The sequence below is a fragment of the Aythya fuligula genome, chromosome 1 (genome assembly GCF_009819795.1).
Source record: "Aythya fuligula isolate bAytFul2 chromosome 1, bAytFul2.pri, whole genome shotgun sequence".
NCBI classification, from domain to species: Eukaryota; Metazoa; Chordata; class Aves; order Anseriformes; family Anatidae; genus Aythya; species Aythya fuligula.
The window spans coordinates 150,992,853-151,020,727 of record NC_045559.1 but is presented as its reverse complement, the minus strand read 5'-3'; the positions used below and the strand labels follow the sequence as shown (position 1 = coordinate 151,020,727).

The 27,875-nt window shown below is 41.4% G+C and overlaps 1 protein-coding gene across 2 annotated transcripts; it reads right to left on the bottom strand.

The window, feature by feature from the left end:
- Window positions 1-90: 90 nt before the first annotated feature.
- GGACT (gamma-glutamylamine cyclotransferase) lies at window positions 91-27,875 on the bottom strand. 2 transcript variants are annotated; one of them, XM_032187840.1, is made up of 2 exons: window positions 27,836-27,875; window positions 91-1,267 (listed from the first exon to the last, which is right to left on the bottom strand). In XM_032187840.1, exon 2 carries the CDS (start codon window positions 1,260-1,262, stop codon window positions 804-806), a length of 459 nt encoding a protein of 152 aa, XP_032043731.1. In that variant the 5' UTR covers window positions 1,263-1,267; window positions 27,836-27,875; the 3' UTR covers window positions 91-803. The 2 variants fall into 2 exon arrangements, with proteins under 2 accessions (XP_032043731.1, XP_032043722.1); XM_032187831.1 differs by lacking the exon at window positions 27,836-27,875 and adding an exon at window positions 1,699-1,743.

Below are 27,875 nucleotides of genomic sequence, written 5' to 3'. Positions count from 1 at the left end.
TCCCTTATTAAACTGAAATAGTACCTAAAGTGCTTAGTAGGATGCTAAATTAAAAATACGACTTGAAATGTAATTCTCTTTAATATTTAATATTTCTTTAATATCTCTTCTCATAAAACTAAACATGTTTTAAAAATAATCATCTCCAGTTCAGAAAAACATTGCATCACAGAGTAGGAATAGTCATTGTTAAATTCTCTCCCCTCTATTTCTACAGCAATTTCAGGTTTTCCTTGAAGTGCAGGCTATCGGTATGGTCATTTCTTCCCCCAAGACACATTTGTTTGCCCAGTTTGTTTACATTCAGTAGCCTACCACACACAAAGCAATATTAAATGCGAGGTGTGTTTTACTTTGTTTGCAGATACAATTTTTAAAAATCAGTTGTAGCTATTAGTGCAACAGCATCATTATTTCGCCGCCTGCCTTGGAGAACACACGTGATAAATTTATCAATTCTGGTAAGAAGAAATTAGTGCGTTCATCTGCCTTTCACTCACCTCAGCCCCGTACTTGAGGCGAGGCTGGGGGTGGTGGAGGATAAAACCCAAACCCCCAGAGGGGTGCGCGCAGACAGATACGCGTGGTTCAGGCGTCATGCGAAACCAGTTAGGCTGTGTTAGTGGGGGCAGCAGGCTGTGCCTAGCCGGGGCTGCGTGCCAGCCTCCAGGCCTATGACACGCTAGAGCCAACGCACCCAGGTTTGGGAGGTTACAAGAGATCTCGGGTTTTAATACAAGGGCATTACGGGTTTCCTGGAAGGTGCTACCGCGCTACCGAGCCTTCGGCGGGGCTGCGCTGGCTTAATCCCTGCTCTCGCGCAGCACGTAGGAGAGGCCGTGAGTCCCGGAGGAATCGTAATTGTCATGGTAGGGCAGCTGGACCCACTCGGGCTGGTAGGTGGTCGTGCTGTACACAAAGCACTCCATCACGCTGCTCCCGGCCGCGCTGCTTTTCCCTTCCCACTCCACCACCTCGATTCTCATCGTCGTGCGCTGGTACATGTCTGGGCAGCCTTCGAACTCGTCGAGGAACTGCAGCATCTGGTCGTCCACGGTGTAAATCTCCCCGGCCACGTGGTGCCCCGTGCCCGGGATGTTCAGCATGAAAGGGATGTTGTATTTCCCTGCGATCACCAGAGGGTACTTCTCCACGGTGCGGCCCCTTCCTTGGTATTTCGCTATCCCCTTGGCGGTGTTTATCATGTGCTTGTAGTTGGGCTGGCCCTTCTTAAGTGTGCCGTACACAAAGACACGAGCCATTGTACCTGCAAAAGCAGCAGAAAGACAAAAAGGTGGATGTTACACACGTGGCCAGCTGAAAGTGCAGCACGGACCAAAGGAACGCATGCACGCCGAGATGGGGTGTACGTGCGAGGCTGTTTGGGCACATGCAAAATTGATCTCATTTTAAAAAATCGTGCTAAAAATTCAGATTGGTCCTTAAACTTTTCAGTCAAACACTGTAGAAAGACAGACAGCAGGGGGACATCCCTCTTGAAGTTCTTTGCTGTAATCAAATGGCATCCCATTGTTTCTCCAAGGATGCCACGACAGCAGCCAACACAGTGCTGAGACAGAGTAAAAGCTTCAAACCTTTCTTTTTTTTTTTTTCTTTTTTTTTTTCCCCCCCTTCTCTCGTGATTATATTGGAGCCATGCTGCATGCAGTGGGGACGGTGCCACGCTCAGTAACATACCTAAAGGCACCCAGGGAGCCATCCCAGCGATGGGAACAAGCTCCAATTAGCACACCCTAAAACAAAACAAAACAGGTTCAAACACCTTACTATATCGCCCTGCTGCATTTAAGGTAAAGTAGCTGTGGTCAATCCCACCTGTTAAAACTTGCAGGGGTGAAGCCATGGGGTGATTTCCCCCCTGCTTGTCAGGGAGGAAAAGCAGCTGCTGGCTGTGGAGGGGAACGCAAAACCTTGAACCCCAGGCCTGAGAAACCTGTGCTACCCAACCAGGTGGCCTGGCAGGGGAGCAGGTTGAGCTCAGCCTGCTGGTGAGGCCTTTTGGGGACACACTGAGGGCTCCCACAGCCCCGGGCCTGTGGTCCCGCCGCTGGCTGAGGTGAATGAGGCCACCAGACACCAGCATCGCCCAGCGCGAGCTGGGGAGGCCGCCGGGGTCACCCCCAGAGCCAGGCTGGGCTGCCAAGCTGCTGTCACAAGCACAAGGACACGCTTGTCTCGCCCATCCAGGGGACGGGAGGAACAAACACCAATTTCTCCTCAGGGCTTTGAATGACTCCTAGCTGACAAACCTCACAGGCTGACTTGACGAGGCCAGGCCAGGGGATGGTGTCGGCCTAACTGCTCTCACCCATCTTGTGGGTGAGGGGGGATCCCGTATTTCAGTGCTACCAAAACTAAATGATGGCTGCTGGCAGAAAGGGCAGGTCAGACACAGCCCCAAGTCCTTTTCAGGTCTTTCAAGCCACTTTGGCCTGTAGCCGCTGTTTTGCACACGTGCCAGCCATCTCTTGAAAACAGCCCCTGAACAATTTTGTTCAAAATTTACCTAGCAGCATAAAACACTCAAAACTGGTTTAAACTGGGTAGAAGACTGGCATTCCTGAAAGACAGGAAAAAAATAATCATACTTTCATAGGTCCTCATCTATTTTTCACACTCTGCCCTGTTCATTCTCCTTTCTTTCTGCAGGGCAAATGAAGTTTTTCCCGAATTTGCCCTCAGTCAGTACCTGCTCAGAGCCTGCCTCAGCATCACCCACCAGGGCAGCCAGCCACTGCCCACCAGAGGAGCACATGCAGCTCCATTTGTTATTAAACAAAATTCAGAGTTCGAAAAGAAATATAAAAAAAAAAACAAAAACAACTGAAAGAAGAAAATTAATGTGTTTTCAGCTATTTAGTCTTACTTTAATAAATTGCTAGATAGTTAGGCTATCAAAAATGGTATGGTACTGGCCTGGAGGAGTGTCATTTAAAATAAGCAAGCCTCTTAACCAGTAGCAAAGCAATTCCTCCCTTGGTGAATAAACAGTTTTTCTCTAACAGAATACAGTTTTTCAGTAAAAAAAAAAAAAAAAAAAAAAAAAAAAGTGGTGTGTGCCTTTATTTACTGGCAAACAGCTTTCAATTCAGGAAAAAGACTACACCACTTCTCCCCCCCGTATTTTATCAGATATACTTCAGGGTAATTTATCCTTGATGACATAAATGAGTTTTTTTGGATGCAGCTCATTCCCTCACAATAAAAAGGACATTAATATTCAGTTGGTCTGACTCCTTTCTATAAGAAAAATCATTACCTTTCAGATTGTGTTTTGAATAACAAACACAGATCTTTCAGGAAGAAACTTATCCCAGTGGAGATTGAGAAAGGATCAGAGTTAAACACTGAAACATGCAATTAATTCCCATTAGGGGATTAGGGCACTCGTGTTCACTTTGAATCAGAAAAATGAGTTGTGAATTAAATTGTTCACAACCAAGAGGTTACTTGTCAGAGTTAATAACTTAAAAAATAAAAAGCTGAATGTAAAACACACATAAAAAGCTCAATGCCGAGTGGTGCATCTGTAGGGAAAAGATATGCTTCATTTCCATTAAACTAAAGATCTCTCCCTACTGTATATCTCAAGATAAACTTCCGAAAAGTTTTCGGGGAAAAGCGAGACAACTCCTGAAACTGGCGAAAATGAAGCGCACGTTTCTGACTGCGCAGCGTCCGGCTGCTTGGAAACGTTCCCTTCAGAGGGATTTACAGGAATGCACCTGGCATGAAAAAAAGTGCTGGTCCCACAAAACTCAACATCAGCAACAACAAAACTCACTAGCCCAGGTTTGGGTACGTGTTCCTGTGCCAACATTTAAGTGCATGAATTCACCAGGCAGGCTAAACGGAGACTGAGTAGGAACTGGAAGTCTCAGTCCCAGTCCGTGCAGACTTGGTGCCTTCTGAGCCTCAAATTCGCAGCACTTCCACCGTTGTGGCTTCAGGAGAAGGCTGGCGGCTGAACTTCACTTGCCCCTTCACGGTCACGGATCTTCCTGTCATCTGCTTGGGATAAGCTGATCACACTGACTTTTTGTTTAGTTTAAAAAACAAAACTGAGCCTGAGCTTGGAAGTGAGTGAAATGAAGAGTTGGTAGAAACATTTTCTGAACGCAGCTCCTGATAAATAAAATTGATATAATTTTCTGTGTAATAAATTCAATCTCCCGCACGCTGCGTACTGAGTTCTGGGCAGGCTGCTCCAGGCACCAGCATAATTCCCAGCACTCATATCTGTGCTTTCAAACCATTTTTGGCCACCTTGTGGCAAGGAGAGTAAAGAGCAGAATTTTATTTGAGGGTCATTTCACAGACTTCCACTGAGCAGCTGAAAAGAGCTCCAGACGGCATCGCTTCAACGGATAACCTACAGTGCCAATGAAAAGTTGCCTTTTCTCACTTAATCCGGTTTGACACTTCATCCCTCTACTGAGCTACCTTAGAGGGGAAAAAAAAATAAAAAAGGAAATAAAAATCAGACTTTACGCTGAGTATTAGCTGCCAGGGCAAAACAAACCCATTCAGAAAGTACTTTCATGCAATATTCATGCTGGGATCATTAAAATTTAACGATGTGGGGGAACGCGAATGAGATCCGTGTCGCCTCCTCCAGCTAGGAAAAAGGCAACCGGCTGACCCGCTCGTGGGCTCCGTTGCTGCTCCCTTCGCTGGGTGAGAGGCAAAGATCAGAAAATGAAGTAACAGCTTTAGGATGGAGAAGGCAGAAGGTGCTGCTGGGTTCAGATAAAAGCAGGGGTGGCACAACCTCTGTGACTCGGATGATGATGGGGTCCTACCAGCTTCTTCCCAAACTGAAGTGAGCAGCACTCCGTGCGTCAGGCTGGCTCCTGGGCCCTTTGTGATTGCGGTAGCGGTGGGTTCGGGTTTTGTTTTGCTGAGGCTTTTCCTTGCAGCTCAGAAAGTATCCATTTCTCGCCCTCCATACAGTAACATTATTTTCCCTTGAGAAAAATGCTTAGCGCTGGCTCAGTGACCAGATATAGTTACACATTAATTCTTCAGAAGTTTCTTAAAACTGTAGGAAACAGGTGAAAAAACAAAACGCCTTGAACTTTAAACTTGAGCCCAGTCTGTTTGAATGAAGCGAGTTTTAAGGTCACTCTTCACTCAATGCTAACTTTCAAGCAGGACTAACATGCCAGAGAGGACTCATGGGACTGCATCCTGTTGGTCCTTTGATGCTTTCATTTTGTTACTTGCTATTTTCTTTATAGCACAGACAAGGGCTTCCTGCCCGGGCCGACCCCTTTCCAACCTTGCTGAATGCCTCGGAAAAGTTTATGGCAAGACACCTTTCTTACATTAACCACAGAGGCAGCAGCGAAACGATGGCTCCTTTGAAATCCAGAGGTTACGGTCTCCTCGCAGCAGTCGCTCGCTCAGAAACTCTGAGGTGCTGCTTTGTGAAAACAAACAACGGTATTATGGTAACCAATGCCACGTTGGACACTACCGGGCACTACCTGGGACGGCACTTCACCGAGATTTTTCCTTTCACCCTCGGACAGCTTATATCCCCAAACCAACAAATACGCCCACACTTAAGCTTGGGTATCCTGATGTTTGGCACTGGGAGCCAGAGCACGGAAGCCCTCCCTCCTGACAGGCATCAATCACACCGCTGCTCTAATTCCTCACGCTGACTCGGCACCAGGGCAAACATTTGCTTTTTATCTGTTTGAAACCGTTTCCAGTCACTTTCAGCTCTATTTCATAGAGAAACCTCATTATATATATATTTACTGTTACTGGAAGAGCTTCATTCCCAAAGTAAAAGTTAGGAGCTGCTAAAGAGGGCTCTAAAAGGCAATCGGCTAAAGCCACCACACACAAAACGATGCCGGGACACACTGCAGAAACACGCCGGATGCATTTTTAGACCATTTAATCTGCTAAATGTTAAAGTGCAGAGACTGGAGGGGACTGGAAGCACGTAAGGAGGATGAGAAAAGGAGCATGAAGACAACGGAAAGTCAATGGACGTGGACAAACTGTGTTGGTAAAAAAGAAATAGTTGCACACCCATGATACTAGATCAGTATTATTGACTGTTTTGTCATAGCATTATTATTAAGTAATAATATTATCATTATACATGTATAAGCCTCTAACAGCTTATTGTATCAAGTTTTTGACACCACAACTCATACACTTGTGGACTGTAGAAGTAGTTAAACTGAGCTCAGGGCAGAGCACGGAGAAAAGGAGTCCACAGCTGTTATTTTGGGACACAGATCAAACAAGTGGAAGTTGTTAAGCTTGAAGAGGAGCTATCAGGGCTCCTGCATATCACCTACATATAGAAGTAAAGGTTTTACAGAAGGGACCATTTGTCTTCCACGTACACAAACAAACAGCTCTCTATAAAAACATGGGACATAAGAATGACCACAACAAGCCACGACAAAAATGAGCCACGTATCCCACACGTGATAGTGGTCAACAGATTCCTCATCAAGAGCTAAGAACAGGACACAAAGACAGTGCTTGGGTTACAGACTTGTGGCCCAGAAGCTTTCCAACCCAGAGGCAGTGACTGTCATGGTGCATACAAGACGTCCCAGCATTTCCATCGTATTTTTCTCCCCCTGTTCTGTTGAGGAGGGGGAGCGAGAGTGGCATGGTGGTGCTTACCTACACATTGGTGTCAAACCACCCCCCTAACACGGAGGCTTAAGCTGTTATATCTATTCAAAAGGAGACAGAGGAAATAAAAAGAACATTTACTTTAAACACCAGATCACCATTATGGGAAAAAAAAAAAAAGTAGAGAACAATTTCTGATAGCACAGCCCCATTATGCTAGCTGTGCTCCCTGTACGGTTTCAAACACCACAGTGAATTTGAAGTGGTTTCTGTCATTGACATGCAGGGCATACCGCCTTGATTCAAACCGCCGACATCCTGAGGCTCAGAATACAGTCTGAAGCTGGGACGGGTTTTCCCAGCGAGGTCAGCACACTGATTTACATGCCAATGCCCAGAATGTTCAGTTAGTTGTTTTGGATCGGGAAGAGCATCTCAGCCTGCGAAACGCAGCAAACACTCTGAGTACCTAAGCATGGGAACATATTTTTCTGTGCTGAAAAGATGGAGAGAGAGAAAAATGGAAGGGGGAAAAGATCAGGTCTGTGCTAGATCGCAAGGTGCCTCGCCACAAAGCGGTGCTGGAACAGGACGGGGAAGCCACTGCACAATAATGCTTTGTAAGGAGCAGAGAGATGCCCGGCTGGTCACGGCACAGCCAAATCTGCTCTTCGGAGGTTTCCTTCCCCTCGTCCCTCAGGGATGTGGCTTGACTTGGAAAGGAGGCTTTCAAGCAGCATTCAGCAGCCGTGGCCTCCTGCAGCAGGAGCCGGCTGCTCTGGAGGCCCTTGCATGCCTTCCTGTTGGCCCTGTGGGAAGGATGCTGAGAGCCTCCAGCTGCCCAGGTGGCACGCAGTGACTTCTGCTAGCATCCAGGTGGTGCCACCTCAGGCCTCATGATGAGACTGATGAGGGCGAGAGGTCCTGGCCTGGCAGCTGGAGGAGTAGGGGCACGTAGTACTCAGCTTGTTTTTTTATCCTGGAAAGCACCTACATGTACCAGTGTAGGCCAGTTACTGAAACACAAACCAACTAACTTGGTAGAAATGAAACTTAAGGAAACCCCGACAGGCTGCTTTTTTCTGGCTATGATTCCTTGGGAAATGATGGGTGACTTTTAAGGGCCAAGGAAAGGTAATTCATACGCTTTTATAGCATTTATGTATGTACATAAAATTTCTATAGAGAACTGTGCTTTTCTTGGAAAATACCAGTGGCCCACAAAAGAAGAGAGAGAAAGATTAAAACCAGCTGTACCGGAGGAATCACCAGAGTTAAATGCAGACACTATTTTAAAAACTCAGCCAGGAAGGGTACGGACAGCGTGGGGTGATGGCCAAGCATGCTTGTTCTGAAGCAGGGTCATGCAGAAGGGCTGTGGATAACATGGTATAGGCACACAGACGATATAAATGAAAATGTATCAACATGAGCGTATGCGTGCCACTAACTCGCAGCAGAAGAAGGAGAAGCCCTTCTTGACATTTGGAGGAGCACAGATGAGGTTACTGAGCACGCACACGTGGAAAGCTGGAGGATTATGATATTAATAAAGTGGAATTGTAAAATTACTGGCTGGCTAATAAAGCTCTGAAGCAAGTCAGACCACTGATCTGGAGACAGTCACTGTACAGACATTGGAAAATGAGGAAAAAAAATATTCAGCAGATCCTCCTTCTGTGATATACAGAAATATTTTCCCTTCACTTTATTTAATTTATTCAGGTCAAGTTTTTTAAGGCTAAGAAATAGGTTATGAATGTTGTTCTGTTTTTTAAGAGAGAAGGGAGGCTTCATTCCTTTCAGTCCATGAATCAGACTTGTGGAGAAGCGTAATATTTAGCACATGAGATATTGGAAATGAAGCAAATCAGATTAATTCACTAACTGCCATTATTTTACTTGCCTAATTAATTAAATATGCAAGCCTTTCTTTGATAAGGTATGCATATCAGGTAGTTTTATTTAATAAAAAGGCCTTTTTCAAGTCAAAAATAAAGAGCTAATCCCTATCTTAGTAATAAATCTTTTCCATCATTTTCTAGTACACTAAAAGGCAAAACAAAACAAAACAGATCCCCACATGGAAACTACAGAGAACCATGAGCAGATGTCTGTAATTACTTCAGTCCCACTGAGGTATATCACTTCTGTTTAGAAACTAGTACTAAGTTTACAATAAAAAAAGATAAAAAGTCACAGATCATCATGAAAAGAAAACCAATGAGTTATTTCAACTTTCCTGATCTTGATTTTTTGTTCTCTAAGAAGCACTTGCAAAATCTTGCAGTGAAATCTGAAACATACCTTGTCTCTTTCTTCATCAACTGCGAAAGCATCTTTATCTAAAAGCAAATACATTTATTGGTCTGCTATATGCTACATGGAAGAAACAAATATATATTCTGGGGGCATCCAAAAAGCCTGAAATGGCTCATAGCAAGGCACTGGAGCAACTGCTTTCAGATCCAGAAGATGTAGTGACCAGAACCTCAAATATCCTGGCTGGTAGAATCAAAGACAAGCAAGAAGACAAGAAATTACCAATTTGTGTCCTGTAAGGATGTGTTGAAAGAAACCTTGACTTTCCGGTAAGGACTGATGTGGTCTCTTGATGCAGAAATAAGTTTTGTAGTCTGATGCAAAATTTAACACAGGTCTGTATTTACTGGAGAATCAGCAAAACCAGCTATAGAAGTTCTTAAATCTTCTCCTGGAACCACAAGAGGCTCACAAGAAATACTGATGGAAATAATTACCTGACATGGTGTTCCTACTGAGATATATCTTTGCAATTGCAAAAAGAAAAAGCAACGCTATTTTAGTTTTACTATGGCATGTAGAATTTATTCTAACTGTAGGTCTTCTTGGCAACATCCAGGATCCCTGGAAAGAAGCCTTAACCAAAGGCATCTTAAACCAGAGTTCTAGCTGTAATAGAAAACAATATATAATATTCATCTGAATTATATAGACATGTATACGAGACAGAATTATTTACAAATAAAATATTTATACAGATGAAAGAAGTTTTATACATGCTGTGCAGCCTCTTTTCAGTGACCTTTGAGAAGGAATTTCAGTTACTAACTTGATGAAGGAAGGAGGACAGAACCAAGTAGTGGAAGTAAATGAGAAGGCGAATAATATTCAACGTGGTTTTGAAAGTAAAAAAAGCCAGACTAATGTCATTAAAACAACCTGCTTCCTCCTTAGGCAAGGCTAACACAATGGGCCTGGAGTACAACAAAATATTTAATTTAATATGCAATGAAAATAGCTCCGGAGCAAGCCATAGGGAAGAGTTGTATATGAATAAGGAGTTTCTTAAGGGAAGATTACAGTGGCCTACATTAAAATAGAAGTAATCAGCACAGAGAAACTACTGGTCATATTCCTTGGGAACTGATGCTATTTTATTTGTTAGTGGCCCTGCTGCAGCAAGCAGTTGTGTGCCTATCAGATCCATGCATGATGCATCCTGAGGAAGAGTGGGTCATGCCATAGACATATTAGATGTCCAATGAAGTGCATAATCGAAGTAAGATGGCTTTAAATGATACAAAGTGCAGAAACACAAGCTTAAGAAGCACTGACAAGAACTTCTGATATAAAGTGGGGACTCAGCAGTTGCAAGCAACGAAGCAAGACACTGTACTTTGGTCAGTCGCACAATGGCTACAGAACAAAGCCAAGCTGTAGACTGGGAGAAAATACTCGAGAAAAATCACGTATGTTTTGCAGTCCTCAGAAATTCACATGGTCATTTTCCAGCCATTCCCTTTCATCAGAAATTTTCCTCTTCTCACACGAATAAACACACTGATGTTGGGCAGAAATAGCTGCACCAGCACAGGCAGCATCTCCATCAGCTACAACAGACACCTGAGCAAGCCACCAACATGACACTGTTGTAAAGAGGGCAGGACAAACAAAAGTATTTCAGAGAAACACAGGAGGCACCACAAAGGTATTGGCAAAATCTTGTTTAGAAAACTGCACGCAAGAGACCTCATCCACACTCAGAAACACCAGTGAAAGGCATAAATGCAAAGACTGGAAAGTTACTCGTTTCCTCAATCATTCAATTTTATTACTTTGTTATCAGGGTTAAAAATAAAAAGGGCTGAAATGGCTTTGGCTTGCAAATGCAGACTGTGACTCTTCATACATGCATTCTTCATACAGTTGTGCGAGTTATCTTACAGCAAGCGTTTATTACTTCTTTTTCTGCAGTTGCAGATGTCTGCATTTAATGACTGTTCGGTCCCACGCGCCGAAAGTGTGTTTCATATTTTCCAGCACCAAGTAATTTTGAGAAGGATCGTACTTGTACAAACCACATGTTTTTCATCTGCAATGACAGCAAAAAGTAGCTGAAAAAGCTTTTTTTTTTTTTTTTTTTAGTGTGGGTAGGGGCATTTAAAAAAAACATTCTAGGGACATAAGTCTTCCAAGTTACTTTAGGCATGTATTGGAAAAAAAACTCATACCTTAAGGCATTCAAATATCTCAGAGAGTGCCTGACTACATCTCTCCATCAGATCTAGACTTAGTGTTGGGGAAAGAGGCATGGAGGGCAGACAAGTAAATATCACAGTATAACAGGCTGGAGCAAGTGCTGAATGCCTCAGGCAAGGGCTTAAGATGTAGCCAGCTGTGGACTGGAGCAGATCCCAAGCAAAAGTGTTTTAAGCCTCCAGTATAAAGTGTTTTAAGCCTCCAGTATAAAGTAGCATATCCTCAGACGAGCTTTAATTTCTCACAACAGCCTCCTTGCATGCCTCAGATATGGGACAAAATAATTAGTAATGAGCACAGCAAAACTGGCTACATTAGTAGTCAACAGAGCAGACCAAAGGGAATTGCACAGATTTCAGCCTGAAAAGGGTACCTGCCAAATTAGTATCCACTGCCTGTGCAGTGGAACCTGAGACAGAAGTGATAATGGAAACCCTGTTTGTCCTTTTCCATGCTTTGCTTTGGAAATGAGACAATAATTGATAATTATTGCTTTATTCTCTGCTGTATTGGGATCTCACCTTTCCAGATAGGTCCCAGTAGCAGAGTACCCACCAATTCACTTCCTCATACCTTACTTTTTCCAATTGCAGTGTCAGTGAATAGGGTGAGCAAGATAGGAAAGGCAGGTCCTATGACTTTATGCTTCTGAGTGAAGAGTTTCTGCATGCCATGGGGTCAGAAACTTTCTGGATTTGCTTCTGGTGATGCCTTCACCAGCCTGTGAGGCAACCCATCTGACCTCGGTTTCTGATCACCTCTCAGATTCCAAGAGCCAACTTCATCTCATGTGGTAGCAATAACGTGATGAAGTCTCACCTGAGACACAGAGATGCCAGGCTGTTCTCAGGTCAGCTCAGATCAGAATACAAGTCACTCAGTTGAATGCCATGTACAAGTGATGCTGTGGACAGCATGTAAGGAACTTCTAGGAAATGTCAATCCTGCAGAATGGAGCATAGCCATGTGGTCACAAAGGTGACACCAGTGATGATCCATACAGCATGGATCATTATAGACAGGTTTGTTTGGCTGAATTTATTCATGTTGTAGTCTGTGTTATGCAAGGCCCTTATCCAGGTATAATCTACACATACATCAGACAATTTATGCGTGTACATAAAGAAGAGAAAACCTATATTTTTTTTTAATAAAGGAAAGTCATCTGTTGATTTTCCCCATCATTGCCACCTCCATTAGAGCTTTGCCACAGTGGATTATTAGGCAAAATAGACATTCACTAGAGGAGATTTTTTTAAAAAAGGCTTAATACAAAAACTAATCTTTTCTAAAGTTTTGAATGAAACTCTCAGATTCTGCAGAAACTTAATCAGTAAGAGAAGTTCAGTTGAGTCACTGAATCTGGCAGCTGATTCACAGAAAAAAAACAGGCAACTGCTTCTGTGACACTGTGAAGGTACCTTGCCCTACATTACAGCGGAAAGTCTATCATAAATATCAGATTTATAAACAGACAAGATACTTGCACCATTTAAAATCAGACCAAAAATGTGTCTCTACATATGCATTTCATTTGAAGCCAAGGGGGGCAGCTTTGCATTTTCTGCCCCACTTTACAGGTAGATGAGATGGCTTGGTGCTCCCAAAAGCCATTCGGGTTCCTTCATATGCTTTTGCAGAAAGCCATTCTTTCCTCCGACTACAAATGCACCAACATCATAATTCCTGTATGCCTTCAACCCACTTCATAAACCTGAGCTTTGATCATTTTCTTCATTCATAGAAGGAAAACAGAGCCGAACACATTTCTTAAAAGCTTCTCCCACAGCCATAAAATTTGCCATTTACCCACCCGTCTCCATCTTGCTGAAGTTCATCTCCAGCAAGACGTTCTAACAGCTTTTCTTAGAAAACTTGAGCTGTGAAGGCTATTGATGCTTGATCCAAGGAACAGGTTTTCATTTTATGACTAAACAAACGAACCTCCACTAAATACCATGAAGAATTCAGCACCACGCTTTTAAAAATGGATGGCTTCCCCTGAAAGGTCTTGGCCCAGGAGGTCTAAGTAACAGCCTACTTAGACCCAGGTCTGGGAGCTTCAAGAAGTAGTTCTGGGTGAACACTCATTCGCTTCCAGATCTAATATACTTCACAATGGAAAGCTGATTTTACAGATTAAGCAAGTATCATATTTTTTGACTTCAGTTAATTGAAAAAAATTAAAGTTAAGCATTATCCCTACACTGCTGAAAAGATACCAATTATTCTTAAGCAACTGCTTGGGCCAACTTGACAGTAAGGAATTCTATTTCTGTTCTTGAACAAGTCAGTCTCTGTCTTCCCAATGCCACTGCCCTGCTGAATATCATGTAGCACAGCAATCTATGGCAGCTTAAAATCCTCAAGCATAGTAACGGTATTATTCTGAACAAATCTATCCCAGATTTGACAGCAGGCATCTAGGGACCTTTGGAAATCTCAATTAATTTTACTTCTGTGTTAAGCAAATAATCACTTAGTGATGCTAATTATGAAAAATAAATAATCTAATTAACTAGTTATACTGGATCGCACTGCAAATCACAAAACAGCGCATTACCTAAGACACAGGAAGAAGAGAAATCATACAAGAATTTCACGTTGTCTTTTTGATATGGCTTAAAAAGACGAGTAATAACACATTGCTTCTGATTTTCAACACGTGAACGTTTCTTTTAAAACAGATCACTCGAAGCACTGCGAAATGACAGCGCTTCCCTACTTGACTGTTTACTTCCAGATAACCATCAATTAACGCAGGCATGCTTCTGAATACATAATGCATTACATTTTTTACTTTCAACACCTGGTGTCACCAGAATAACGCCGTATACAATGCTCTGCAGTTGTGTGCGCTTTGATTTTAAGGCAGAAATACTTCAAATAAAAGTGGAACCATAGAAATCAAGGGAAATGATGCACGTAGATGGTTTTAGTGGCTAAATGAGACATTATCAGTTAACTGACCATAATGGGTCATTTAAAAAATGAACTCAAGGTCTCTAAAAGCCTTTGTCCCTTAGTCAAGGTGAAGAAAGACCTGAAGCAAAGCAAAAATTCTTCTGTATTCCCATATTCTGAGCAAGCCAAATCCCACACCTATTTTACAAAAAGGCTTTAAGTGGTCATTTCTTCTAAACCAGAAGTTAGTTAATTGCAAGCAATTTTTGTATGGGCTAATCACTACTTTTCTATCCAGCCTAGGACAGCTGTATTAATCAGTTATCATGATGGTTTCACTAAGAATAGACAGAGAGAGGCGTGTTACTGTTTGGAGCTCCCTGGTTCTCCAAGATACTAAATAAAAAAAAATTAATCTCGGAGAAGATGTAATTAATCTTAATCCCTCCTCCTCCCCACTTTATCAGCAAGACAGAACCAATAAAAGACATGACAAATTCATGGAAGATGCCTAGACAGTCACAATTAGTAACCCCATACTTCATTATTTTAATATGAAAGTACATGCATTTATTCACTCTAAACGTCAGATAATGGGCATAGAGAATTAAAGCTTTTTCAGCTTTTGATGCTTATTTCAAAACCCAAGCAGCATTACGGCTGGCATTTTGATCAACTGATACACGATTAAAGTTGTGCTACGTTTTTTTTTAAATACAGCTTTTCCAATAAAAAAGGAATCCTGAACTTTCAGAAGAGTCATAAGCTTGTTATACAAAGATCGAAATTACTGTATTACAACAAATGAATGGAATACTTCAGAGCCTTCGGAACATTTTGATTCTATTTCAGAAGAAAATTCTTTATCAGAAAATTGAAATATTGCACAAGATGTGGTCAAGATATTTCAAATTCACTTTGAAAAACACATTAAAACTGGCACTTTCCTTCCGCTAATTATAAGTTTTCTACAACAAACTTTCCAGAACTCACATTGTCTGTCCATATTTTTTCTCACTGAGTTTACAGGAACTTCTATGGGTGTGGGTATTCAGGTGTTAGTCCTGCCACTGTGGATTTTAAAGCTGGTACAGAAAGGTTAACACTGACAGAGGAATAATTTTCAGGTGAACACCTATCTAGGATCTGCAGACAACGTTTGGAGGAGATCCTTGTGCTCCATTGAGGCATTTGCTACTTTTCAACTGACAAGTACTTGACAGCTGAGTCATCAAAGAAGAAAAGAAAGCAACACAACCTTGAATGCTGCAATCAAGCAATTCAAGCCTAAGTAAACCAGGATCAAAAGAGAACAGTATCTCCAAATCAAAATGCTGATGGAAAAAAATTCATGGAAAGCAGAAAAAAAGCTGAACCCTGAGAAGAGGAATGCTGAATCATTAATAAAAAAGAGCTTTTCTCCCAATTAACAGATGTTAACATAAACAAATAATTTTTAAAAGAGACTACCTAGGTCTGGTGGACTAATGGAGTTAGACAAGTTTTACACGCATGGCTTATTTAATATAATAACTCTGCTTCTTCTCCAGCTTCTTCAGCATTTCAGAAAGGGAAAAAAAGAAAGAGAGAAAGAGAGAGAAAGCTTTCTGTGAAACAAACCAGTGCCAATTGTTTTACAACTCCTTACCCCTTTTGAAAAGAGCAAAATAATTTAACAATCAGGTCTTTGGGAGCTCTTTTCTTCCAAACATGCAAGCATTTGGTGACCATACAAGCTGATAGGAAAAAGGCTGCCAAGACAGACCTAGGAGACAGCATGTGGATGGAGCCACCCACTATTTCCAACATGAATTTCTGTGGAAGAAAGAAGGGATGTAGACCTTCCAGTAATAAAAATGAATATTTAGAATATACACAAGTTAGAGTTTCCTTCTTCCACAGGTGGTAAGATGCGTGGATGCTGAAAACCAATCTGTCTTCTTCTATGGTAGTTTTTTTATCTTGACCTTTGTAGAACTTTTGGCGCTGTTACTCAAGATATTCTCATAAGCAAGCCAGAAAAAAACATCATTTAACAAGAACTGTTGGCACGTAGGTTAGAAATAAGCACAAAATTTGTTACACTCATTCAAGTAGCAGGGAAATACTAGTAATGAAAATACTGACTGACATGAAAAATGCAAGTGATGCCACAATGCACAAAGCTAATCTTGTGCCTCACAAGCCTCTGCAGCAGCAATTCAAGTAAGGTCAGTGCCGAGTTCTAAGATTAGCCAGGAATATTCAACTGCGTAAACAAAATCTGGGGAAATATTAGCTTAACAGCAGCTCCGTATTAAGAGATTTGGCACTTATAATGATCATGAACTCAGCATGAGTCAACAACGTGGTACTCTTGGAAAAAAATACCCTAATGTTTATATACAAACAAGTGTATCATTAGGAAGGTACATGAATAGAAACTCCAACTCTGACCCGGTCACAGAGTAGTACGTGCAGCTTTGGGCACCACAGTTTTTAAGAATGGGATCAATTGGACAGAAAGAAGAGAGAGGACAATCATAGGCCAAGAAATCATGAGGCGGCGGCAGCAGGGAACACTGTACTGTGATCATTTATTTTAGAGCAAATAGGTCATGCCTTTAATTGTATCAAAGCATGCCGTAAGAGAAAAGGCAGAAAGCTTTGCTTTACATCCACTTTTACAGAAGAGCCAGCGAGCTTAAATTCCAAATAGAGACACTAGAACTAATCTACCTCCTGGTAAGCACAGTGCTTAAGAAGAGCCTAGACCATCCAGGAGGGCTATCAACTATCCAGCAGGTTAGTCAAATCTCTGTCAGAAACAACAGTATTACTGCTAAACTTGCCTTTTGCCAAGGAAATGGATTAGGCAATCTCTTAGCTCTCCTTTAAAAGAGTAAAGATAAACAGCAGATTAATTCATATGCTATGCATGGAAAGGAACACTAGGTTTATGGAGAACACAGAAGAACAGAAAGAGCTTAATTCTGTGGTCCAGTCATTAGATCCCATCTACTGCCACCTCAAGAAGAGATTTCTACATCCTGCTCTTAACCTGTTTAGAGACAGTACACTATGCAATTACTTGGAGTTTTTTTCCAAATAGCAATAGCTTTGAAAAGAGAGAACAAAACGTTGGCTTCCCACCCATTCCACATATCTCCTACCAAATATACTCGCAGATATAATCCCGAAGTTCTACATCGAATGCTTTTTGACCCCACGGATCCTGCCTTCTGTGCTTTGATGCAGCTTCAAAAGGCCAAGTAACAGCAAGATCAAATATTCCAAGGAGACACGGGTTAGAGCTCTCCAAGTAGAGGGCACAAATCTAATTTTTCTGCTTTCTAGGAGATGGTGCACTGAAAGACTGTTCTTAATCCTGAAGCTGCTCTTGGTTGCATCATGTGTACCTCTGGCACAGTTACCCACCTCTGGCCTGATAAAGCACTGACAGAAGGCAAAGTAAAGGACCCAGGACTCCACCACCACAGCTGGAACAGCTGCAAAGTTCACTACTGCCATTCCCTGCTGGAGGCTTCTGCTCCTCTAGTAAAAAGCAACACAGACTTTCATCCTTCAGGGCCTGCATGACAACCATCTCATTTTGCATACTGAGCATAAAAGCTGTTATAAATTTGCATCTAAACTCAAACCTCTTAATTTTATGTACTTTTCTTCTCAAACACTACTGTTCTCAGCTCACAGATAGGAGATTTTAATCGCAAGAAGTTCTGAAATACTTGCTATTAGAGATTTTAAAAATATAAACAATATTTGGCTCATAGGCAAAATGTTTTATTTGCTCTATTGTTAGCAAGGAAGTGGTGAGGTAAATCACCGATACTGATTAACTGAAGAAATTAACTGAAAATCTATACCCTCCTGCAGGCTTTCTCCAAGCTGTCAATGGCGCAACTGCTTATGTTAGTCTTCTAGATGCACAAGAACATTTTGCACATGCATTTATTTCCATGGACTGTTTTCTGCACACGTGACCTGACTGAAATTACTGGAGATTCACAGGTAACTTGTTACACATGCATACGGTTGTAGTACAGACTCAGGCCACAGGTCTTCACCAAACAAAACAAAACAAAAAAACGCTAACACATTTCTTAGAAAGAAAATTAAGTAAGCAATTATATTGTGCTACACAAATTACATCAGCAGCAGCTCTGCCCACAACACAGAAATAATCAGAAGCTGGGATCCAAGAAGAGATACTGAAGCAAATAGTAATTGTGCATGCTGTTATTAACACGCTGCTGAGTTTTTACAGATCACAAAGCTACAAGATTACTGAGAAGTTAAATGATTCGATCTCGTATCAGAAATAGTCTTAAGACTGTCTGCTCCACTGTCACTGAAAATATTTCCCATCACTTTTTCCTAAACACACTCCTAAAGCATCACTACTACCTAGAACAAAAAGCCAGGTGATAAAACGTGGTTGGGCTGGTGTTCTCGGTGGGCTAACGGAGAGATGTAGAGCAGGGTGGAAGGAATGTCAAAGAAACAATCCTCCCCATATACAGCCTTGAAAATTAGCCCAAGAGATAATTTTTTGTTTGACCTGTTCAATGCGAGACCAAATCACCTGATCTGGCAGAGTCATGAAAGGCAAATTATCCTGAAGGCAATATCATCTGCTCCTCTCTTCTGATATCAGATCTACCAGGTCATGTGTCTGCTGCACCACTCTGAAGAACCCCGTTTACAATTAGGTTGCATCAACATTGAAGGTCAGCCACAAAAAGACAAATTTAAAATTAAAACATAACTGATGAACACAAAATTTAAAGGCCAGTCACAAACTTTATGCTCTAAATCATATGACAGACAAAAAAAACGTGAATTTAAAGTTCTTACATCAAAAATATAACGATAATACCTTTTGTTATTCTGTGATAGCTAGCAATATTCAAAGCTGAATGATGATGAACTGTTGAATAAATACTTCTTATATTCATTGTGACTGTGATGATAATATAGCTTTTGATAAAGGCAGCTAAATGATGGATCCTAATTGGGTTTTCACATACAAAAATGCTGAAACCAAAGTTACATGTAAGACAATATAGACTACAGTTGGACAAATTAAAGAGATTAAGTCATTGTTTTGATACAGAGAAATTGGAAAAAGAACTTGTGTAGAAATTAATCAGGTACAACATTAAAGATACTTGGTGCCACCCATTAATGTAGTAAATTGTCATTAAGCATACTTACTTAAAAGATACAGTGTCTCCTAGCAGTAAAATAACAGACTAGATAAGCAGATGGATTCAGATATATTTTGACCTAAATTTCTTGATATTTCAACACGGTAAGTAAAGGTATATGTAAACAAGAACAAAAGGGAGAGGAAAAAACAGCCAGCAAGCGTATCTCATGATGAAGCCCCATACTAAAAAGATGGGAAAACACCAAAAACCTTTTCTGTCTTTTTCCTGCACCTATTTTTCTTCTCCAAGATGTTTTGTTTCTGTTAAGCAGGTTTTCTGAAGCTTTACCTAACTTTAAATAATCACATTACTAAGAACTTTATTATGTCTGGAACTACAAACACAGAATATAGTCCAGTGCCCTAGGAGAGTTTAATCAAAAGAAATAAATCATTAACTTAAAGTATATTTTAATCTCTTAACTGTTCCTTAACTGCCCTTCTTTTATGCTCAGTCTCTCTTGAATTGCACTCCTGTTAAAGACAATGATTAAGAGAACAAGTCTCGTTACTCACAGAGTTCACAGAAGTCAAAAGATTCCTTTCTTTTTGAGTCCTTCATATCACCTTCCCCAAAGACACTCTTCCCAACTGGCCGAAGTTCATAAGCTTATAACTTTATGTTATTTTTCATGTCTGAAATGAGCTTCAGAAAGATTTGGCCAGTGGCTGGATTCATATTCTGAAAGTTTTCCTAGCTGGTGGATTTGAACTACATCACAGCAAGCACTGCAGCCTTGGAGCAGGTTGGTGGTTTGATGTGTGAAACGTGTATGTGTATGATAAATGTCCTGCTGGGATTTATTCCCTACGTAATTTTCAGCTAAGGCAAAATTAAGCCTGGGGCTCCACTCCATAAATTGTGTCAAAACATTTCTCTCATTCATATAGCTTCTCAGGTATTTATACATTTTCCTAATACAGTGCAGACTTAGCTCTGTGCAATGCCATCTAAATTTAATTTACTTATTCTCCTATTCCCACATCCAAACATAATATTTACTGAACATTATCTCCACACCTCACGTGCAGCACGACACAGAGCAGTGCTGTAGACAACAGCACAGTGCAAGGTGATGTATTTTTAAAGCTCTGCTTTCAAAGTACATGTTGCCACACTCCATCCCCTTTCGGCAGAAATATTATGCAACACTGAGCTCGGATCCTTACTTGCTCATTCTACAGAAAATCTCAATTTTGTTGGCTCCAGTAAATACTGCCTCAAAGAAAATCAATAGAAATTGATATACACTCTTGAACGTATATAAATGCAGACATTAACTGCAAGATTCTGTTTTCCACCTAGTAATCTCTGAGTGGAAATCTCTTTTCACTTCACTTTGCTAACTCTCTGTAGGGTTGTCACATCCTCTTTAGAGTCTTTCTTTTGCCCCAAATAAGTTTGTTGTTTGAAGAATAACTCAAGGCCAAGATTGTGCTGACACTAAAAAAAGGAGACTCATATCCGTGTTCTCCCCCTTGTGCTGGCACTATGACCTGCTCAGGCATGCAGTCAGGGGAATAAAGAAACCTTATACCTATAACCTTCTCCTACTGCTATCTAGGAGTCCAAGACCAACTCAGCTCATCACATCTCAGCTGACAACCATGGTAAGTCATTTCTTTTGTTTCCTCTGATAATCATCTCATCCAATGATGTGTCGTGCCCAAGTGCTATTGCTTAAATCTGTCAGTTGCCTTCAGTTTTCCCACCCAATCGTTCCAGTACTGATTCCAATCTGAACTCAAATCCTATTCCCAACATAGATCCAATCTCTGTGACAAACACCCAGCACCACAATAATTTCATCTGCAAGTTATTACTATGGATGCTTACACTATTTAGACCTTTCTCAAGTCTCCTTACATCCCTTTTCCTTTTCCATGAGCTTTTCACGACCACCACGAGATTCCTGTTTCTTCCAGATGGTAACACTGCCAAGAACCTGCTGCCTCACTACGCAACAACTTGTTCCAGGTGAGCTGGGTTGGATAAATCTAAACAAGAGAGCATATTCTGGCACTCATTCAACATACTATTGCCAGTGCATAGCTCCATAACCCATTTAGCACAGGAAAAGAAGCAAAAGCTGGAGGCCAGCAGAATGTCATCACCAAAAAAAGAGGTAGTAGAGAGGAGGGCAATTACATCGTGTCTTAAAAGCTAAAATTATAGAGGTCCTAATGAAGGAGCCAATATCCTGTAAAATAAATATCACTTCACTGCAAACCTGTAAAGATGTTGACAGAATCAGGTTCTTTACTGGTCAACATCATCCAGTCACACTTCTAGACTTGCAAACCACTTGAATTTGCAAACTTGTGTTCTTGTGATACCAATTGACTTCATAAATTCTTGTTTAGGAATCACAACAAAGCCGCTAGACCAACCATTAGCAGCCTTAAACACTTGCCTTCGAGCTCAAAGCACGCTATGTGCTACCAGAATCTGAAATGTCCTATTACAGCACCCACAGTGAATTGCAGGTTATGCAGTTAGTTATATTAGATTTAAAAAGACAAAAATAGTTAAAGAATTAAAAAGGAATTAAGGACAAGAGAATTACAACTTGAACCAGGGCCCTTTATGTACTTTGGCCTATCTGCCATTTCCTTATAAATTAAAGTAACCCGTAATTTCTTCTAATGAAGCTATTATCTAATGAAATTCTGGCATGGCCTTAGTCTCATATCACGACTAACACGAAACACTTGTCAGCACATCTAAATGTCATTCAAAGCCACCACAGCCACCATTCTTCCAACACAGAAACGAAACAAGACCCTTATTTCTCACTTACTACTTATAATCTCACTTCCAATATTATTTTTCTCAGCAATGTTTTGAACAAAATTGGTTTATTTCTACTTTCATGCTAGCTTTCAGTCCAATTACTATATATGTGGGCTGTACTTCTCCTGATGGGAAATAATATAACCTGTTACCTTTGATTTCTAGAGAAATTCACACAATTCTGAGATCCAAGCAACAACAAAACTCCTACTACAGAAGTCAGAGTGGATAGAATACATTTTTTTGGGCTGTATCTTGAAATCTGAGAGTGAAAGAAAATAATATCTCACTGTGGACAAGACACGATCATGATCACACCCTGATTTTAACACTAAATTTCAGTATCCACATATGCAATTAAACAACCTTGGGTTCGGTTTAAAAGAACTTAGAAAGAATGGTGTTGAGAAGTTCTTATGAACCAGAGAGCAGTATTCATTGCATTTAATACTCTAAAGTCAGGAATCTATGCTGGTCACTTAGGCTTTAAGAGTTGAGGGATTCAGCTCACGTCTCTTTACATCACCATCAGCTACAAATGAAACTCACATTTCAAATGCAAGTCTTGCACCTGAAGTAGTAGATAATTAAGGCTGGGTAAATAAATCTCACTTTATAGTGCCCGTAGGAATGGTTTGATGCTGAAGCTCTCCTGAATAATTTGCTTCTATATTGCATTGTCAAGTTTTGGAGTTTCTGGTACACTGAAACCCCAAGTTCAATTAAAACCAGCTTTTGCTTCATGCTTCTACATATTCTATATGTTAACATCCAGAAATATACATGCGGAAAAAATTAACTAAAAACGAGTTCCATCCTTTAAAACAGCTTAAAATAAACCTAAACTGTCGTCACCAGCAGACATCATGAAGGACGCAATCACAAAGTGAGTGCTCTTCCAAAACCAAATGGCAATGGCTGAGCTGTTCAACCTACGTGCTTGAAAATACCAGCCTTCTAGCAGCACTGTGTAATACAAGAACTGTGGGCTGCAGAACCTAAGAAAGGCACTGTTTTGAATCCCATAGGACCCAGTAAAACCAAACGATGTTATTTATGGGCAAAAAAAATATAAAAGAACATATATGGTATCCATATATGGATAAATATTAATGTTGGTAATGTCAAGATAGTTTTATTATGGATTTGGATTCATATTCCAATTCTGCAGAGACTTACATGTATATACATGCTTGACTTTTATTTTTATTTTTTTAAAACACTATTAGGAAAGCTGCAGATTCAGCAGGAGTAGTCTCAGCACATCAAATTAAGCCCACACCAAAAATATTTCAGCTCCTGAAGCGGGGGAGGCAAAACCTGATCAGATTGAAACCACCTTGCAAATCAGAAGTAGTAACATACTCTCTACACACTGCCACGATCCATTTTGAAGGAGGAAGTGCTGGTGAGATACAAGCACACAATTCTTACCAGAATTGTCAGCAGAAACAATAAAACCTGCGTATATAATTCAAGTGCTGTACAAACTGGTCTGCCTACCAGAAGGCAAAATGTAACAAGTGATGTATTTTACTAGATATTTAGAGAAGTAGTCCCTGTGATGCAGATGGCCACAGTGGAGCTACAGCCAGATACCCAGGGTATAGAGAGATCCAAGAGAGGAATTATGGAAGACTGAGGCTAGCTCAGAAGCAAATGTTTGGTAGAAAAGAGTTGGCTTTTATATCATGCCAAAACACTATTCGAACTGCCCTCGATAGTGTTACCAGAAAGTACCATAATGCCAACAGGCATTCTTGAGACTCATGGAAAATACATGCGGTGAGAGTTTTAAAGGTGGTGAGAAGTGAACATCGATGTCTCCTTCCTTACTACCAGTAAATCCAAACTCCTGACTGTCACTGGAGAGCCAGAGCTTGGCTGGAAGCGCAGCGTGTCAGCCCGGGTGATGCTGGCTGGGATCCATGCTTCCTCTGGCGTGCCAGTGATGGTATCTTATCTTCCCTGCCTTTTAACTCATGAATACACCTTGCTGGACTACAGAAGCATGAAAGGCAGCAAGCACAAGTGATTTTCTCCCTTTACTTGACACTGACTAGACCACATCTGCAGTACTGCATCCGCTCTGTGCCCCCCAGCACAAGGAAGGTACTGATAAACTGCTGTGAGTTCAGGGGAGAGCCACCAAGACAGGCAGGATGACCTAGCAGCAGCCTTCCCACACCTTTGAGGAGGTTACAGTGGGTTTGAGGAACAATAGGCATAGACTGGCACAAGACAGGCCCTGACGTGATTCAAGGAAAGGGATTTCATGAAGAAGACTGACAAGCATTGCAGCAAGCTGCCCAAGGAGGTTGTGCAGCCTCCATCCCTGCAGGTTTATCAAGACACATCAGATGAAGCCCTGAACAGCCTGGCATGCCCACACTGGGGACCCTGCTTCGAACAGGAGGCTGGACTAGAGACTCTTGAGGTCCCTTTCAGCTTTATTTATACTATGACAAAAAGTCGTGGGGTTCTTGTAAGACCAAACAAGACGAGTGGAGGGAAAGATGACAGAGTGACTTGCAATTACTCTGCTATTAATTGATGATACACATATTTAGAATTGCAACACTGTGCTAATGCAGAAAGCCTCCCACAGCTGAAGGGTGGTGCACACGGCATGATGTCCCCTCTAGTTAGACTGGAAGCACACAGGTAACAGTGGGAAAGGCAATGCTTTAGGGAAGGGATGAGAAAATACGATTCCACATGGGCAAGAACTGCTGTCAGAAACGCAGTAATACATGGGTACCTTCAGCTGTTAGTAAAGGTCACCAGCAATTACAGACAAAACGCTGCAGGAAAAAAGCTGTTGTGCAGGTAATTCCAGAGAGAGTGAGACAGAGAAATCAGAAGTGACAATGATATTTGGCATGCTTTTCTTGAGATGTTAAAAGCAAATAGCTGACAAACTCAGAAAAGAAATGAAAATGACCAAAATCTTAATGTAAAAGGCATTCTTGAAAAACACCGTAATGGTAAATCAATAGAACGTTATAGTGCCTCGGTAAAGTCTGTCCTTCTTTAGCATTACCTGGTGCTCAGAATTGGGGAAAAGAGAGCCATTTTTGACATGGTCCATAAAACATAATTAAACTTTTGTAGTGAAAAAGAACAGAGAATTCTAAATAGCTACAGACTTGATTTAAGGACAGTAATTTACTACTGCTTTAATCGTTCTGCTCCTGAAGGAAAAAAAGCTATTAAGCGCACAAGAGACAGAGAGAAAGAGAGAGAATGAAGGTATTATATCTGCAAACTCAGTAACATTACATTCATACATTCACTCTGGCCCCTATTTAATTATCTTTCTAATACTCACCCTCTTTGTCAGAAGCACGAGAAAAATATACTCTACAAGATACAGAAAAGGTAGAATCTGTTCGTATAAAAAATGCATCTTATCATGGCAAGCGTTCTCTGCTCAAGCAGTTCATGTCACTGAAAGTGTCATGCAAGCTTCAGACTGAATTCTACCTACAGCAAGAATTATGAAAGTATTTGACCAGATTTAAGCCCAAGGAGCATATTCTTCTACAACATGAGAAACATAAAACAGGACACGAGTTAGAAGGAAAAAAAAAAAAAAAAAAAGTACATTGCTCCAAAAAAAGTGATGACATTCAAACTACAATGAAATCAGGTATATTTTTGCTATAGTGCTGTTTATGGTTACACAGACAAATATTTTGGATAATCCATCAGTGAGCAAAAGTGAACCAGAGCTAGTACCAGAAGGTGAATGCCACAATATATATAATATAATATCATAATAATATCATAATAAATTTATTATTCCCATATTTCACTCCAGTACACCCTCCTGACTGCACCTTTGTACTTGTACCTACACTCACAAACTTAAGACAGAAATCAGGCAGTCACCTAACCTCTCGCTTCCCTGAAGTTCCCTAAGAACAACAAACACAACCATATAAACAGCAGAAGAGGGAAAAATAGGGTTACAACAGCAGTCAGATGCAAGTCCCTTTGAGAAATAAATTCTTTTGAAACAGACAGTTCGGTAACTAACTATCATGGGAGTCACGAAAACATATAGGCAGGATAAGAGGAAGGTTGGTTGGAAGGAAGCTTTGAAGGTCACCAAGCCCAGCCTCCTGCTCAGAGCAGGACTAATGCCAACGCCAGACACCACTTTTCCAGCGAAGAGGCTGTGTTCAGCAAAACAGTGGGTGGGAGAGACAGCAGGATGTCTGGTGCAAAAACAGACCTGGTTTGTGCTCTGTACTCTCCGGAGGCACCTAGCCTTCCAAGTTGGAAATCAGCTAAGGAAACCATGAACTGAAGCGATGATCCCTTATGAAGGATAAAAAGCAGATACTGCAGGAAACCAAGTATTCAGAGCAACATTTCTACCCTGAATCTGACCACACACGTAAAGAAGGCACTGAAAGAAAAACTGTAAGGATCAAACAACATGACACGTATTGATGTGACACATTCTCTTCTGCAATCGAGCAAAGCTTTGTTCGATATTCCCATAGCCTTAACCTCTTGAACAGAATCAAAGAAACTTGTTTGCAAAGTTGACGGAGAACATCACAGTAACTTGGAAAGCGAGGAACAAACAGGCAACAAGAATCCAAGCAAAATGAAGTTCTTGTACCACAGAAATGAACTTCTTAATATTCATTGGCAATAGCATGTGGGTTCTCAGACATAAGCAACGTATTGGAAGTTAATTTCTTTAACACGTAAGCACCCTTGACAGTTCAGCTTTTGAGGTATTCGTTCTGCTTAATTTTACTTATGGATGGCAACAGAATGCTGTAATACGCTTGGCTAACAAGACACATTCATTTTAACATAACTTGGACCTCACATACAGGGAGAGGAGATCAGTGCTGGCTGAGGATACATAGGGTTTAAAGGCAGTCTAGGTTCATAAGGCATTTCTTAAGGGGAGGGGAAAAGAAAGTTGGAAATAAGCCCATTCAGATATGCTAAACCTGAAGCCTTTCTTAATGGCCTATGTCACGCTGTGAACAATTTTAATTGTCAGGAAATTGCTTCTGCGGGTTGACTGAGTGCTTAACTCTAACCTAGAAAGCATAAAAAGACAGGTCCACTCTTCACGTGGCCTGACACGAAAACGGGTTGTGCGGATTGATATTCCTAGTTGCGTCTCTGCAAGTTAAGCTCTATACAAGTTGCTGCCTTCGTATTCTCAAAGGACAGCGAAAGTTACAGCACTAGAAAATTAGAAACCCTAAAGCCAAAAACGAGGAAGTTAATTGCCTGAAGTTAACACAGACACAGCTAAATAAACCTGAAGTCAGAAGCAGAAGGTTTACAACTCTCTAAAATGGAAAGGGATGCAGGGAAGGATGAGAAATTAAGTTCAGTGAAATGAAATACTCAGGAGGTTAGCCAAGATTTAAAAAAAAAAAAAAAGAAAGATATATGCAGTCCACACAATGCAGGCAAAGCAATTAACGCTCTAAAGCGTTAACTTGTGAGGAGATTGGTAGCTTCTCTTCATCTTCCACACCTAAGCGGCTTTCTTTTGCTTCTCCCTCACATTCAGACATGGTTTTTCGGCCAAAACTCTCCCCTAAACCTCACAAGGTCTCGCCGGGGAGCCGAGCGCCGCAGCCTCCCTCAGCGCCCGCCCAACGGCCCAACCGCCCTCCCCTCCCCTCCCCTCCCCGCCCGCTGATTGGCTGCTGCGGGCGCGGGGCAACGGCCGCTAACGGCCGCGTCACGCGCCCCCCCCCCCCGCCTTGCCGCGCGGCACCCACCCGCCAGCGCTGCCCTCGCCTCACGGCGCCTCCGCTTCCG

Coding starts and splice junctions, on each gene's coding strand:
- GGACT (XM_032187831.1), bottom strand. CDS start 1,720: ATGGCTCCCTGGGTGCCTTTAG. Junction 1,268..1,698: donor GGCTCCCTGGGTGCCTTTAG/GTATGTTACTGA, acceptor CTGCTTTTGCAG/GTACAATGGCTCGTGTCTTT.